The sequence below is a fragment of the Protopterus annectens genome, chromosome 6.part0 (genome assembly GCF_019279795.1).
Source record: "Protopterus annectens isolate FY-2018-M chromosome 6.part0, PAN1.0, whole genome shotgun sequence".
NCBI lineage: Eukaryota > Metazoa > Chordata > Ceratodontiformes > Protopteridae > Protopterus > Protopterus annectens.
Window position 1 is genome coordinate 147,322,762 of NC_056737.1, and position 17,609 is coordinate 147,340,370.

The window sequence follows — 17,609 nt, forward strand, 5'->3', positions numbered from 1 at the left end:
TCCAGTATTTGTCTAATATGTCTGTGCTCCTTTCTCCAATGCTACAGCGAGTGCATCTAGGGCAGCTGGCACTGGCATATCTCATTAGCAGACATGCTTGGATGAGGCTGTGTGATTTCACAGAACATTTCCTTTCCCTTCCTTAGTGAATGCCTGCTGTGATGGATCAGCACTTTTTTATCCTGAAGTGAAGGGCACAATCTCCAGTAGAGAAAATGAGGACATATCCCTTTCTCCCATAGGGATCAAATTTTCCACTGCTTGAAAAACATTCTCCAAGAATCAGAAAGGAGACAAGGAAATTTGGTTCCGCAAATCACAGGGTTTTCACCTGACAAGTCTTGAGACAGAGGCGCAGCATGGCAGAGGGTAGGAACTGTTCTAATGGATGTCGCCTTAGAGACAGAAGTGGTTTGCAGAATCAAGGCTTCAAAGGTCTCTTGTCAAAGAAGCCTTTTCATCGCCCCTGAGCAGTTGCCCGACTGCTGCACTTTGGAGTCGGGGGTGCCTTTCTCTGTACCCAGTAACTTGGGACGACTTTCACTCAAGACAAATATGTGCATAGGATAATAACCAGAGATGACTTCATTTATTTTCACAGCACTCCTTCAGCCCCAAAAGACTTCCCAATGTTCTCCCCTCTCAAAGAGGAGCAGCAGCTTCAGAAATAAAGAAGCTGCTAAACAATTCAGTCATCCAAGAGGTCCCTCCAGACCAAAGAGGATTCGGAATTTACTCAAGATTCTTTTAATAGCTAAAGTAAAATGGCCTCAGGCTAGTTGTCGGCCTAAGTTACTTAAAAGTTTTCTAAGGAAAATGAGATTCCAGGCAGTCACGGTAGTGTATTCTCCCTCTTCTGAGAGCGAATGACTGGATGTGCTCAAGAGATATTCAGGATGCGTATTACACCGTAAAAATGGAGAGGCTTTCCAAGAAGTGTCTTAGCTTCTGGCTGGGAAGCCGGTCACTTTCAGTTCAGAACTCTACCTTTTGGTCTCATCACAGCCCCCTTGGTGTTTACCAAGTATATGACATTAGTTGCAGCTTGTCTCTGACTGCAAGGGTTCTGAGTATTTCCATACTTAGACAACTGTCTCATTACTGCTCCTACCCAGGATCTACTTATCCAGGCCAAGGACTCCTTGCTCTACATCTTTTCATACCTGAGCATTACAGATAATCTACCAAAGTCCAATCTTTGCCCAGCTCAGTCTTTAGAATTCATAGGAGCTCAGTTGAAACAATTGTATCCATTCACCATCAATCTTTAACTGTTTTGTCTTTTCAGAAGCCACCAGCAAAAATGATTCTTAGTCTCTTAGGATCTATGGCAACATCAATTACTTTTGTTCCCCTAACCAGGTACTACATGCTAGTTCTACAGTGGACTCTTGCAGTCCAGTGGTCAGTAAGACAGCAACCCATTTCCTTCCAGGTATCTTTAATGGAGTTTTGCAAAACACATATCCGATGTTGGTCGGAGTCACCATGTTTCACAGGGATGTCCTTTCAGACTTCCCCCCTCTACAAGCCACAATGATCACAAACACTTTCCATTTGGGGTTGGGGGGCATTACCTGGGAAGGATGGTCCAAGGTGCACAGTCACAGTCATAAGTCAGTCTTCATGTCAGTGTATTGGAAGATGATTGTGGTTCTCCTATTGTTGCAAGCTTTTCAGGGCACACTCTCCATGGATGTGATACATCTCCAGAAAGACAACATGGCAGTCAGTCATCTAGTACATCAGCAAATAGGGAGGAGAACCATATCTTATCTGTTATGTCAACAGGCAATGAGAGTGTGGCAGTGGGCAATGTCTTCTCACCACCTTTTTATAGCAGTGCATATTCTGGGCAATTTTGATGAGGCTAGAATCTCTGGACCTCTTCAGATCTGTCAGGATTCAACCTTTTACCCTGATCCTGGGTGATTTTAATTATCCAACCATAGCTTGGAAAAATTACTCATGCCAGAACACAAATGCCCAGAGATTCCTTCATTTTATCAATGCAAATGCCTTGGAAAAGCTAGTCTATACCAAACAAGAGGTGATGATATCTTGGATTTGGTATTAACCAGCATGAGTAACCACTGCAGCATCTCTACAGTATCATCCTCCCTGGTAAGATCCGACCATAAAGCTGTCACTTTCAAAGTTTCCATCATTTTACGTCATTCACAGTAAAGGTCCTGCCTATATCCATGTGCCTACAATATCCACATGCTTCACACTTGAAGTAAAATATAACGTAACAATAAAATGTAATTGTAATGTAAAAATGGTTGTCTACTTAGCTAAATGCCAATGTTGTACTGGGTTCTATATTGAGAGAACAGAACGGAAATTAAGAGAATGAGTGTACAAACATCTGTACAGTATTAGTAAGAAGAAGGTGGACAGTGCCTTGGCTAAGCACGTTATGGACACCCCTACACACTATTTTAAGTTAAGGGTGATAGAGCAAGTCGAGTTCAACCCGAGAAGAGGATCATACAATTTAAAGTTAGACAAACTTGAATTGTATTGGCAGTTACGTCTTAATGCCCATGCCTTCCCCAGTTTGAACGATATGTGTTCCATTACCTGTTTGTTTAAAGTTAAAAAGTCTTGAAACATAGAGCATTGTAATGTGCTGTATGTTCTTAAGGGAAGTTTCGGATGCATAAAAAATTAATTTTTTATGTGTATTTTTTATATGTATATTTTTACATATATTTTTAAAACTTTTTCTGAATGTTGTTTATGTGTATTGTATTTTGAAAATGAGGTAGATCATGTGACTTTTGGAGGGTTATTTAAAATGAGGATGTTCTTCGTGTTTCACTGTTGCAGTCATCACATTTGGGTTATCTGCCTGCAGGTAGCCCTCAGCCGGCCTGAATACCATAGTCTTCGGATTTCTGCGTCAGATGCTGTCGCTTCTTCCTTGTCGTCGGGGATTTAAAACATGCAGCCGACACCATTACATCAGTCTTTCTTGCCGTGCGATGCCCGAAGCAGAAACAGTTTGCAACTGCTGGTTGGCCGACTCCTGAAATTTTCCTTTTCGAGTTTCAGACCCAAAGTCTTCAAAATAGATAAGTACACCATTGGAAATCCTTTCTCTTGCTCTAACCGATGTCAGTAAAAGTTAATTGACTTGCCTGTGGAAAGGAAATACCTCATAGAGATTTTCATTCTTACTGCATCCCCTGTTTAGGCCCAGACCGCGACGTCCCTCGTTGTCGGTTTTGTGCCTTGTTCAGCGCCCGAACTATTCGTCGTTCGGCTATTTTTGCAGCCAATTACTTTCGTACTCTATCGGTGTACTCTGAAATGGCTTCGTTAAGCCATCCGACTACCGGTCTTCTGAAAAAAACATAAGGATAAAGACAGAGACAGACCACATAGGTCCAAAACTGCCGAGGACACTTCCGTTAAGTTAGTCGCCAGCCCGCTGGTACTCAGTGAGGCGCTTTCGCAGCCCCTGATACCCGTTACTTCAGATTCACAGGCCTTCCCCCTCTAAGAGACATAGAACTGATTTTGTTTCCAATTCTTCTGGTCAGGAATCTGATATTTCTCCTCCTTTTGATTACCAGGATTTGCCCTTATTTACTTATGAGGATTCTGATGCAGAGGATTCCATTCTCTCTGCTTCTCCTCCAGAAGATTTTTTTCTTTCGGTGAAACCTTGCATACTCTTAGGGAGCATTTCTGCTTGGAAAGTCAGGATTGCTCTGAGTTCAAAAAGAGACTTAGGGAATTCTTACTCCTACCTCAATACAGGCATTTTAGCTATCCCTCATGTTCTGGACATTGTAGATGATGTTTTCTTGAAATCTAGCCTTACCCCAGACACTTTACCTCCAGCTCCCAGAAAACCTGACAGGTACTACAGAGTACCTGACTCTCACAAGTTCCTCTTCAAGAATCCTTCTCAGATCCAGAGACCATTTCCCAAGGACCAAAAGGCATTAAGGCTACTGCTGCCAAAAATCCTACCCCTTCTGATAGGGATTCTAGAGCCTTGGACAGATGGGGGTAAGAAGATACACACTTCTGCTACTTTGGCCATTAGGGCTTTAAATTGCCAGTTTCATATGTTAAAGTATCAGCAGCATATTATGGGACTACTTAGGCAGAAAATGATGTTGATTCCTGACTGTGCTGAACACACAGAATTGCAAGATTTAATGCATTCTGCAAAACAAGTTGGTAAACATACTTTGCAGTGTGGTTTTGACGCTTTAGAAGTATCTTGCAGGGCTGCTGTCACTGGGTCTGTACTTGGAAGGCATGCTTGGCTTAAGGAACAAAACTTGCCAGATCATGTTAAAGCTAAATTATTGGGTGCTCCCTTAAACCAAGACTGCGTTTTTGGCAACAAAGCAGAAGTCCTCAAAAGGATGGAGGAAAAAGCTAAATCTATGCAAACTGTTAAAGATTTCCTACAAGTACAGCCTCCCAGATTCAGTAGGCATTGGTCTTCAAAGAACTGGTCCTTTCCAGTCCCTTCCAGGCCTTCCCAGTCCAAACCCAGGAACAGCAGACCACCTAGGCTACAGTCTTAGACTACGGCCGGATCTAAGCAATGAGGGGCTCCCCCTTCCAAAGCAGGGAGTAGTAAGCCACCCCCCTACGGAAAAATGGCACAATGACTTACCTTCCAAGCCCTGCTCAGCTACCTGCTCCCTTAGGAGGAAAGCTTGCCCTGCATGCAAAAAACTGGGAACTCATTACCCAGGACAAATGGGTTTGAACATAGTTTCCCAAGGATACAGATTCTACTTCCACACACTACCAGCCCCAAATGGTTAGCCAGACCTACCCCCAAATTAGTGGGTGGAGGCCCAACAGCAGGTCCTCTCTTCTCAGTATCAGAGCTATTCAACCTGTCCCAGCAGAACAAAGGGGACAAGGTTTTTATTCAAGACTTTTTCTGGTACCTAGAAAAGAACTCCTGGCGTCCTATCCTGGACCCCTCTATTCTCAACACCTCTCTGGTGGTTCCAAAATTCAAAATGCTAACTCTTCAACAGCTTCTTCCTATGCTAGCCAAGGATGCCTGGCTGGCAACCCTAGACTTAAAGGAAGCTTACCTGCACATCCCAATGAGAAGATCCTGCAGATAATACCTTCGTTTCAGGGCGACTGCGCCCAAGGTGTTCACAAAGTGTCTAGCTCCAGTCATTGCATTTTGCAGGCAGAGAAATATTCAAATTTACCCATACTTGGACAATTGTCTGATTTAGGCAGAAAGCCAGGACTTGCTATTACAACACCTGGCATTCGTAAAGAAACCTCTAACCTCACTGGGGTACACCATCAGCGAAAAGAACTCTCACTTAGTACCCTGCCAACAGATTGTATTCCTTGGAGCAAGCTTGAACACAACTTCCCGGATGGCATTCCTCACTCTGGAGAAACAAATTTGACAAGTTCAAAGTATTGGTCACAAAACCCCAGCTATCTGCAAGGAGAATACTGCAAGCTCTGTGGTTCATGGCCTCTTGCATTGTACTAATTCCATATGCTAGACTGCATATGAGGAAACTCCAATGGTATCTAAAAAACCTATGGTGTCAACATTCTCAGGACCTGGAAACAATGATTTCTGTCATTCCTTGTATAAAGACAGAGTTCCTCTGGTGGGCAGAGGCCTGCTACCACAACACGGGACTCCCTTTCACTCTACCCCCTGCCGCCCAAACCCTAACAGATGCATCAGACTATGCATGGGGGCCCTCACATGACAGGGCAGTGCATTCAGGGCAAATGGAACCCGAGACAGATGCACTTGCATATCAGTCAAAAAGAAATGTTAGCTGTACAAAATGCTCTGACAGCCTTCAAAGACCATATTCTTCCAGGGCAATTATTGGTAAAGACAGACAACACCACAGTTATGTGGTACATAAACAAGCAGGGGGAACCCACTCGTACCCTCTCTGCAGACTAGCCATGGCTCTGTGGGACACAGCCTTGAGCTACCAAGTACACCTACAAGCACAATTCCTGCCAGGCAAACTAAATTCACTGAAATCGAAAACGAAATTCGCAGAAATCTCATGGACCCACATGAATGGAAACTAGAACCCAAAATATTCAACCTCTTGAGGAACAAATGGGGGACTCCAGAGATAGACCTGTTTGCCTCCCCTCAGAACTACCAGTTGAACAAATTCTGCACAAGAACTCCCCACAGTCAAGCTTGGAAAGTGGATGCTCTGTCCTTTACCTGGGAAAGGCTCCCTGTTTATGCTTTTCCCCCTCTGCCTCTCCTCTTGAAGGTTCAAATAAAGATCAAACAGGACAAGCCAAGGACAATAATGATTGCACCAGACTGGCAACGCCAGCACTGGTACCCACTCTTGCACAGTATGACACTGCTACAACCATGGCACCTGCCTTAGACCCCTTCCCATTCTGCACCCTCAGCTTCAAACCCTGAACCTTGCAGCCTGGCTAATTCCTTGAGCTCTCCTCCAGCATCCCTCAGTAAGCAGGTGCAGGATGTCATTCTGGAGGCAAGGAGGCCTAATACTAGAAAATCCTATGCTGAAAAGAGGAAAAGATACTGTTCCTGGAGCCAGGCTCAGGGGATGGGTACAGTGGTGCCCAGCTTACCTCATATTCTACAGTACTTAACAGAAGTGCTCCACAAGGACCCATCCTTCTCGTCAATTAAAATTCACGCTTCTGCCATTTCAGCACATTATAATACTGAGACACCTCTCTTCTCTCACCCCTTGCTAAAGCAATTCCTTAGAGGGGCCAAAAATTTAAGACCCCCCCCCCCAAGGAGACCTCCCACTCCAGCCTGGGACCTTAACTTTGTATTGGAAAAGCTCACTCTTCCCCCCCTTTTAGCCAGCTGCTACAGCAGAGTTGAAATTCCTTTCTTGGAAAACACCCTTCCTTGTAGCCATCACTTCAGCAAGAAGAGTATCTGAATTACAGGCCCTCATGGCAGTGGAACCCTTCATTATCTTTCATGCGGACAAGGTTTCTCTCAGGACTAATCCTTCCTTTATGCCCAAGGTGGTGTCTACTGTGGCCCTAAATCAGTCCATTCATTTGCCTGCTTTTTTCCCTAATCCACCAAACAAAGGGGAATGAATACTGCACTCTCTGGACGTGCACAGACAACTTAGTTTCTATTTGGACAGGACTAAGACTATCAGAAAATCTGAACAGCTGCTAGTTAGCTTTGCTGCAGGGGCACAGCGGAAGGCCATTTCAAAGCAAACCATTTCCAAGTGGATAGCCAATTGCATTCATTTCTGCTACAAGCACCATGGAAAACCTACCCCACAGGGGATAAGATCACATTCCACCAGGGCTGCATCTACCTCTGTGGCATTTCTCGGCTGAGTCCCTACCAGGGACATCCTAGAAGCTGCTGCCTGGAGCTCTGTACATACCTTCAAGCATTACCACATGCCTATCTTTTCTAAATCCAAAGCTGGACTTGCCACTGCAGTCTTGCAGGGCTTAATAGCTGGCCCTAATGCTCTTTAACTTCCTCCTCCCTTCCTTAGCTTTGGGAATCAACCCAAATGTGATGACCGCAACAGTGAAACACGAAGAACATAGTACAGTTGTGTACACTTGCCATAAATGTCGATGTTCAAGTGTATTCATTGTTGCAGTTCTGGTTACCCTTCCTTCAGCCCCCTGACTTCTCTTGGCACTACATTTCCTTCTTGTTGGTATATTTATTTTTTCTTCTGTATTTGCTTTTTGATGGGGGTTTACCATACCATTTAATTGCTTCCTATTGTGGGGGCACCTGACATCTGGGGCAAGAAAAACTGATGTAATGGCGTCGGCTGCATGTTGTATACCCCTGAGAACCTGACGTCAAGGAAGAAGCAACAGCATCCGATGCAGAAATCCGAAGACTCTGGTATTCAGGCCGGCTGAGGACTACCTGCAGGCAGATAACCCAAATGTGATGACTGAAACAGTGAAAGTGAATACACTCGAACATCTACATTTATGGTAAGTGTACACAACTGTACTTTCTAGCTCTTGTTTTTTATCTGATGAAGTTTGAGTACTACCTCAGACGAAAAGCCCTTAATAAAATCTTTGTTTGCTGCAGGGTGCTGTTTATTCAATTTCTTTTGGATTTTTTAAGCAAATAAGAGCACTAGTGAAATCCTCTAATGCCAACTTCGAGTCCAAATTGGCCACATCTGCTAGAGACAATCATAAGGCCGTCTTCACATATGTCCGCAATCTCAAAGGAAGTACCCAGATCTGTTCAGAACTGGTGATCAAGGGCACCACATACACAAATGCTGTATTTATAGGCAATCTACTGGCAGATTCAGCGAAAGCTTCTCCCCTCTGTCCCCCCCATCAGTAAATCAGGACATCTCCAGTACGTGCCCCCCCACCCCTTGTCTCTAGGGAACAGGTCATTACTGCCCTCTCAAAGGCAAAAAATACAGCCTCCATGGGACCCGATAACATCCCAGACTGCATCCTACATAAGCTCAGGCATGAAATTGCAGCACCATTAGGCACCTTATTCAGCCAAAGCCTGAGTACCGGCTGTGTCCCATCCGAGTGGAGGACAGCCACTGTCATCCCTTTACACAAAGGTGGAGCTTCCACTGATCCAGGAAATTACAGACCCACTGGCTGTGTCCCATCCGAGTGGAGGACAGCCACTGTCATCCCTTTAGACAAAGGTGGAGCTTCCACTGATCCAGGAAATTATAGACCCATCAACCTAACTAGCCTGATCTGCAAGGCCATGAAACGGATTATCATGGACCTCATTATCTGGGCCATTGGCAACCTCCAAACACTTGACCTCGCACAGTTTGGCTTTGTCAAGGGGAAGTCATGTCTGTTAAATCTGGTTGATGACTTTGAGACAGTCACCAAAGCCATGGACGAGGGGAAGACTGTGCACTCTGCTTGCCTTGACCTGGCCAAAGCCTTCAACATTATTCCCCACTCGAGCATAGTAGGTAAACTCTCTCAACAAGGCATCAGTCCATGTTATCAGATGGGTAGCAGACTGGCTCACTGATAGAACCCACCTAATCAAAATGGGGGGGGGGGCACCTCAAACAGTAGACCCTTAACGAGCGGCGTACCCCAGGGATCAGTCTTGGGGCCTCTGTTATTTGGGATGTACTTCTCTGAGGTGCAGGCCAAAACCAGTGGGCTATGGCTTACCAAGTTTGCAGATGACTGCAAGCTGGGCGCAGTCTTCAGTTCACCAAGTGATGTGGACATCATCTAAGAGGGTCTCACCAAAAGAAATGACTGGTGCCAGAAACATGGCCTCAAGCTGAATGCCAAAAAATGCATCATCATCCCCTTTGGGGAGAATGACATCCCCACATATCACATTAATAACATCCTAAGTACACAGTCAGTAGTGAAGGATTTGGGCACCCAGGTTGATAGCAACCTGCTTTTGACCATCATGTTGCTTCCATTCTACGGAAAGCTTTCTACATGGCCCACCTCATAAGTAAGTGTATCTCATCTAGTGACAAAGAGGTCATAACATCCCTGTATTATTCTTCCCTTTTAAAGCCAATTATTGAGTACAGTGCTCACTTCGGTATTTACATCTCAAGGCACATGCAGCAGCTGGAGAGACCATAGAGGTTCCTCACCAGGGAGAGTCCAGGGCCTCAAAAATCTACCCTTCACAGATAAGCTAAAAGCCTTGTCCCTCTACTCAGTTTCATACAGACTCCTCAGAGGTGACCTCTGTCTGGTATACAGAGCAATCTTGGACCCTGACTTGATGGGACTGCTGCATATCTGTAAGTTGAGCTGCACTCGAGCAACCCATACGCGTGACCTCTACCTGGTCTGTGATATCAATAGGACTTGTTGACGGGACAGATTTGTGTCCCAGAGACTCCCCCGTCTGTGAAATAGACTCCCTCCCCACGTCAAGCAGAGTACGTCATTATCCCTTTTTAAGCACCACCTGGATGGGAAATAGAAAATACACCCTTGGGATTCCACCTGTGTCCCTGCTGGACAGGGGCTTTGGGTGCTGACTTGGCTAAACATGGGCTAAAGTCTTGGCTAGGCTTATAAGGGCCTCAGGGCCAGTAGCCCAGTAACCGCCTATGATCGTGCTAGTAGACAGGTTGAGCAGATCTGTCTGTCTTCATGAGTACCTCAATCTAACTTTCACAGAGCAGCTATTCAGTTACTGGGGCTGACCTTGCTGCAGTCTTTTTGCATCTTTCCACTACATCAAGTGTAGCAAGTTCTTCGCTCTGATACCCCAGGAGGAATGCTCTGTCCCACAGTTGGCCCCCAGGACTCCTTTATGTCCCCCATTCGTCTGATTACAAATTTTTTTTTACAAAAGGCACTGGTGAAGAATATCACAGTCATATCATAGCCCCTTACTGGTCTCAACAGGTATGATTTCCCTTACTCGAACCTCATCTAGTGCACCCTCCCTGGTTGCTGGGCTTGGCTGCAGATGTATTATATCACCTGTCAGAGCTGTTTCACCTGGGTATTCATTCCCTGAAACTGACCGCATGGTTTCTCCAATTCCAGTAATGGCTTGATAGTCCAGGTTTTCATTCTCAGTTATATTCTTACCTCTTCCCAGAAACCCTCTACATGTAAGATTTACAGAATAAAATGGAAAAGATTCCAGCTGAGTAGTTGAGAACAGTTTTGATCCTTTTTCAGTCCTCCATTCAGCAGTCTTGGAATACTTGGCCATCCTTTTTAAGAATGGAGCCAGCTTTTGCACTGTCAAAGTGCAATTAGCTGCCATGTCCTCCATTCACATTGGTGAGAATCACATGCCCATTGCATCCTTAAGACTATCTAAAGCCTTTCTTAAGGGAACCTTTCTGTCATGATGTCCACTTAGAGAGACTGTTCTTCCTCAGGATATTACCATTTTACTGCAAGCTCTAACTAGAACTTCATTCAAACCATCTGCCAAAGTTGATTTAACATTTTTATCATGGAAGAACTTTTCTTGGTTACTATTAATTCTGCTAGTGAATTTCTGAGCTCCATGCCTTGTCAGCAAAACTTCCATACTTGGATTTTCAAAGGTGCTTCCAAGAAAGTATTAGTTTAAGGGTGTGTGCACACTTATGCAACCAGCTTATTGTACATTTTTTATTTTTTATATTTTTTCCCCTAACAGATTTGTTTTTCAATTGAATTGTAGAGGTTATAGGTCACATTAAAGGTGGGAAAAGTTTTGAAATTATTTATTGTGGTCTCATTTTTATATCACAAAAACCTGGCATTTTAACAGGGGTGTGTACACTTTTTATATCCAATGTATTTGTTACTGTGCTGTTTAATTTACATTTGAATGTATGTTTTTCACCATAATATCAAAAATCTGCATGAAGATTTCATAATAGCCTAAATGGTGAAGTTGAAAGCCCCCCCTTGAACAGATTCAGATTACACTAGGTGATGGACGTAGTGTTGATCTTATGTATGTATACGTATGGTTACAAACCGTTATTCATATTTTTTGTAGCAAAAACAAAAAACAAAGCCTTTCAATCCACCTACTCGTAGAAATTGGGAAAGTAATTACTTTGGGATGCCCCTGCAAGATTTGGTTACCCCAGAAAAGCCTGTACCACTGTTTGTTGAAAAATGTGTGGAGTATATCGAGACAACAGGTAGGACTGAAATATAATTTATTACATTAAACCAGATGTTCACATAATTTTCCATTGTAGCTGAGGGTTTATTATGCATGTTAAGTACAGTTAAGAGCATGTGTCCTATGGTTGTAATTACGATGGACTGTTTTATCAAATGGACATTGGCATATTTGAAAAGCAGTAGACAGTTGCAGCGGTTTTGGAACATAGCTGTGATTTTTCATGGAGAACAAACTGCATTTTCTGAGTGAACCTTAAGGCAACAGTCATTGAATGAGGTGGAAAGTAAGAGGCAGGAATAAGAGTGGAGCATCGCTGTAAACCGTGACACACAATACGACCTAGCTCAGGGTATAGTGATATTGTAAAATAAAATTAAGTTAATGTGTCTTAACAGTGCAGAGGAAGAAGGCAGCACAGGTTTTTCTATGAAGTTTTTAATTTCAGTACGTTTTCTTTTACTGTTAAGTAATAGCCTAGTTTTCTTTTACTGTTAAGTAGTTTTCTGTGTGTCTTAAGTTTTCTACAACTGATGTCAGTAATTTGCTGCATTTTGCATTGTTGTTGCTCTTGTTTTTCAGAGGAGCATGTTCAAAGTCCACTTATTTAAATAGCATATTCAAGTTGTATTTTTATACAGTTTTGGTACTTTTATTGATTGTACTTTGTAATACAGGATTAGAGAATTAAAGCAAAGTATGTATGCAATTGTGTTGTTTGTGCTTGCTGAAGTACACGTCCAGAGTTTGTATGCAAATTAAATTTACATTCATCCTGTATATGCAAAAAGGTATTGTGAACATTTAATTTTGTTTTTATCGGTTTGTCAAGTAGATGTGACATGTTGCATTATTTATTTCTATTTTGGGAATTTGATTTATTTATTTATTTATTTTTTAACAGTGAATGATTCGTCTTTCCGATTAAAAAATACTGTTGAAATGTAACATGCTGAGGTCTTGTAATGACTGATAACACAATCTCCAATGATGTATTTTGGACCTAGACTAATTTTACTGAACATTTTTTCCTGGTTTTCATGCACTGAAGGAATTGGTAACGCTGTTTGCCCAAATAAAACCTTTAGTTTTTCTTCGTCTCTGTCTGCCTTGTGGCTTGTGTGTCAGTTTGCATCATTATTTTTGGCCTTTTCAGTTTGCATTCATTAATGCTCATGTAGACAAGGCTTTTTAGGTTCCTTTTTCTCCCTAGGGGACTGTACTTGGGGCAGTGTAAGTGATGTAAACTAACGTTCTAGAAAATGCCAGGAATGTATGTGCTTGTGCTGTGACGCATGATTGTTGAAGTTTTCTGACCCAGACCACTTGCATTTGAAATTAAAGGCACTCTTTTGATCTTGTGTACTGTAAAGCATAGAAGGCATCTAGCAATGCAAGGCTGTCAGTAGCAGTTTGCTTTTATGTATTTTCTTTTACTTATTTTTTAAGTTTGTGGGCTTGTTTTGGAACTGTATTTTTTCATGTTGTATCCTAGCACTGATGATTTGTCTTCCCAGTACTAAAAATAACAGCTCATTATACTGCTCTGTGAATCAGTTTTAACATTCATTGAAGAAATTCTCTGGACGTTTGTGGACTAGAAACATTATATTAAGCAAAGCATAGTCATAAGCAATGAATGCAAGGAAACACAGAAAAATCTGAAGGTCAAATACAGATGTATTATCAGGGAGTTTGACTAGTTGAAGTGCTAAGCTGTGTATGGTGTTTGAAATGCAGGCTTTGTCAGTAGATAAATATCACTTCACCCTCCTGATATGCCTGTTTCTTTGCCAGTTGCTTGACCAGCTGGTTCTAATTAAACAAAAACTTGTATTTACAAGTTTACAAATTTACAAGTGATTATTTTTAGGCAAAATGTTGCCAGACCTTTACCAGTAAATCATGCTGAAATGAGTAAATAGTTCATCGCGGTAGTTGCACTAGAACGACTTATTTGAGTGCCTCCTCCCTAAGCTTTAGTATGGTCTCCCACTCATAGGTGTTTACTAGGCTAATGACCACAAGTGTCTTTTTAAGCCTAGCCATGCATCCCAAATCAATGACGAGTTCTGATATCCCTGATAAGTGTAAGCATGGGGCTGGGAGATGAACCATTTACAGGTTGCCGGTTTGCATCAGAGACATAGGTGCCAAACTAAGGATGACTTTCCGGTTTCCCATCCATTTGTCCAAGTTGCACTTGAATTGGATTTGGGAGGATACTGTTTGTTTTATGGATATGCAGGAGGTCCATCAGAGTGGGATCTGACAATGCCCTGTATGCCAGGCATAGATCTCCCCTCAAAAGCCTGTAGGAGACAGAATGCAGGGCTCATTGCTTCTGCTTCATAAAAGAATTGTATTACTCTATAGATCACCTCAGGCATTTGCTGGTTTGTTAACCTTTTTAAAAGAGAACATTGCCTTACTCTTGCAAAAGCCAAACAATTGCCCATACTACAAAAAGCTTCCCTTCTTATGAGTGTGGTACTATACAAACTGATATGAACAAAAAAGCTTCCCCTTCTTTGCTCAGAGAATTCCAGAAAGAGATCTTACTCATAATCTAAGATATTTTTCTCCATTGAAACTCCATTTGCCAGTCCCACTATCCGAGTTGAAATGCACAGAACACACTTTCTATACTGGCCCCAAAAATTTTGGGGAAACTATATCCAACGATATTAAGTCACTGTAAGTAATCATCGATTGCTGTAGAACAGCTGAAATATGTTCTGATTAACCACTCCAAATGCAGTTGTATTAAAATGAGCACCATAATTTAATCTGTTCCATGACTCAGTTCAGCAGCACTTTGTGCAGTCTTACTTCTACCGTTTCTTTGTGGCCCAATAGTTTAAGCTGTAGAACCTATTACAGCAACCACATATCCTAGCACATTACAGATACAAAATAATTTCACTCTAACCCCCTAAATCTTTCTTCACATATTTTTCAACTGTTACCCCTCCCATCTTCACCACATCTACACTTTCCCTTCCCACTTGCTGCATCCAAAAATCCTGCCCCTACTACCCTTGTCTTCCTGATGTACACATCCCAGTGTAAAATAGTGTGCCTTTATTGGTTGTCATATTTTTGTAGAAATGTCTTATGTAGTACAATATTTATGCAGTAATGTCTTCACTACTCTTTTGGTTACCTACTTTGCACCTGATTTAATCCTACAACTGTTTTTGATTGCATTAATGTTTTCCTAATGTAACTTAATGTGTATCTAACCATTTATGTTACCTTGTATCCTCTTTTTTTATCGGATTGTAAACTCATGGCAGAGCCTGAAAATGTACCCTTGTCAATAAATGCATAAGTAAAATAAGCCAACCAACTCCAAATGTTCTTCTGTCCCTTATTAGGGTTGCATTATATCTTTCCCAATATATTAAGTTCCGCAACCAGTTTTGAACCTATTTCCACTACAAAAATATTCCTTACAGTACCTCTCAGTTTTTTATCGTAAGTTTGCTGTCTATGTACATATCTGTTTTTCTGTAAGACCTTCAACTTTTATTAATTTATTTGAGGTGTCAGTAGTTTTCAGTGTCACACCTTTCAGTCCTGTCTTTGTTGTTGAGTATGTAAGCCAAGTTATACATTTAGTTAACCAAGTAAATGCAGATAAACATGTTTAGGTACTAGTTTGTCCCAGTGTTTGCCAGTACATCATGCAGGAATTTGTGAATTCTCTGTAATCTTTTTATTTACTCAAGAGTGACAAGTTAGAGTGCCTGCATGGGAAGGTAGATCAGATATAGATGTAGTTAAGTGGAAGAGAGGCTGAGAACAAGTAGAGAATGATGTGGCGTCTTTGGAGGACATATCATGCACATGGTCTAGACATGTACCTCTGGGGTTGTTAAAAGTACTGGCACTGTTGCTAGTTGAACCACCAGCAGAGATTTTATTTCTTTAGTAAGCACTGTGTTGCCTTATGTCTGAATGTTTGTAATGGTGGTTCTGCTCTCCAAACTCAGTAAGCCATCTGACAAAAAAAAAAAAAAAATACTAGATAGAGTAGACCCCACCTCTGAGCTGTCTAGCATGCCACTGCCTCCTGGCTTTTAGCCTTTTAGATTTCTGTTCTACAAACTTGGCAGGATATATGTGATAGGTACACCAGACAGAGTTGGTTCCTGCACTAAACTCTCTGGCATTTAACGTCTACTGACTTGGTTTGACAGTGCCCTTCTAACAATGCTCTACTTCCAGTTAGCCAGCAGTTCTGATCAGCACTGCCCGCCTTTGGACCAAACCCACATATTCTAACTAAATTTTCCTCCAGATGTCTTGTATCTTCAGAGGGTGCAATGACAGAAACATTGATGCATACTTCCACCACACACACAGAGCTACTTATCCCTTCTCCCAAAAAGTAGTAACACAACCACATAACTGAAACCAACTAGACTGGCAGTAAAACCATGTTCTCCACCATCAGCCAGATAATCAGTCTACACTCCCTAAAGAAGCTTTGTCAGACTGAGACAAGCAATGATTATAATGTTGTTTTTATGGCTGATGGTGGCAGGATTCCTTTCTAAGCTCTGGTTACAGTTTAGTAGGTAGTGAGTGGTGTGCCACAGGAAGAAGTGTTAGTATATGCCCTGCATACAGTGTTTGTGTTGAGATATCTTACTGAGTTTTGAGAGCAGGACAAACTGGGATAGGTGAAAGAGTAGTCTTAGATAGGAATGAATTCAGGCTCCTAGAGAGCTGTGGGAGCTGGTTTGTTGACTGATAGATGACAGCTTGGATTTAAAGAAAGAAATGTAGAGTTAAGTGCTTTGGAGGGAGATAGGAAACATGCAGTCCTGATGGGAGTGACTTTAAGTAAGACATAAGAAGTAAAGGATTTAGGATAATATGTCACTGCTACGCTGTGTGCTATGTTAAGACAGTTTTGAATGCCAAGAGGATGGCACAAAGTGGATTCTTTGGCTGTAAAGGTCAACCTTCCATTGTGTAGGCCATGTTAAAGGTTACTTGTGAAGTTCTGGAAGCCATGTAAGTAGATGAGAAAGTAAGTTAATTGAAAACATGCCCTGCAAAGTTAGCAGAATCGGAAGGGCAAGGATGAAAACGTATGATGAGACTTAAAAAGCTGAATATGTATATATTACAATAGAAAAGGTTAAGTTGTGTTTGGACAGACAGTTTCATGGGAACAAGGGATGGCACTTGAAAAGGAATGTTTCAAGTTAGACCTGACAAAACACTATTCGGAGAGGTTAAGGACCAAGAATGTATTTCTTGAAACACTTAATTGCAAGTCATCAGAGAAGGTTATAGTTTGGAACAGAGGAGAAGGGCTGTGTGGAAGGCATAAGGTTAGACACAACATTCCAGATATTATTGTATTTGGGTATATGCACAGATACATAACAGACTAGTACATACGAGTATAGTAAAAGTGGCTGCCTTTTTAAATGTCCAGGCTCGCAATCCAGAGACCTAAAACAAAGAGAAAAAAAAAAGACCGTAAATGCATGAGAAAAGTGAGTATCAGAAGTTATTCTTCCTTAAACTTGTTTTTCTGTAAGGGGCAAACAAACCCCTTATACCCCTAGTATGAGTGGACGAGCCCTCCCACCCTCTCAGATTTATATATAACAACTGCAGTTGCCATACCTAGGTGAAAAGAGGAATATTCAGAGAAATAATCTTAATTTTTATCTGTATATGTAACTCATTCTCCATATTCTGGGACTTGGCATTGTGTGAGCTCTGATATTTCAAACTGCTATCAATAAAAGTATCCGTTCTGATGGAATATTTTATGGAATTTTGTTTAATTTATATATTTATTTAGCGTTTTAAGTGAAATGATTACGTAGACAGTTTAGAATAGCTAATCATCCAGCAAATGTTTTGAAAATGGGAGAAAAACCCACACAGATAAATAAGAAGAACATGCATTCCACACTGATTATTAAGCAGAGGTCTGGATTGC

At 41.9% G+C, this 17,609-nt stretch overlaps 1 protein-coding gene across 1 annotated transcript in view; it reads left to right on the forward strand.

Moving 5' to 3' along the window:
* The window catches only part of ARHGAP5 (Rho GTPase activating protein 5), a 1,324,990-nt gene that overhangs the window by 515,630 nt on the left and 791,751 nt on the right, over positions 1-17,609 (forward strand). Inside the window, 1 exon segment of the mRNA XM_044073882.1 lies at positions 11,504-11,651. Within this exon segment, the coding sequence (XP_043929817.1) occupies positions 11,504-11,651 (148 nt within the window).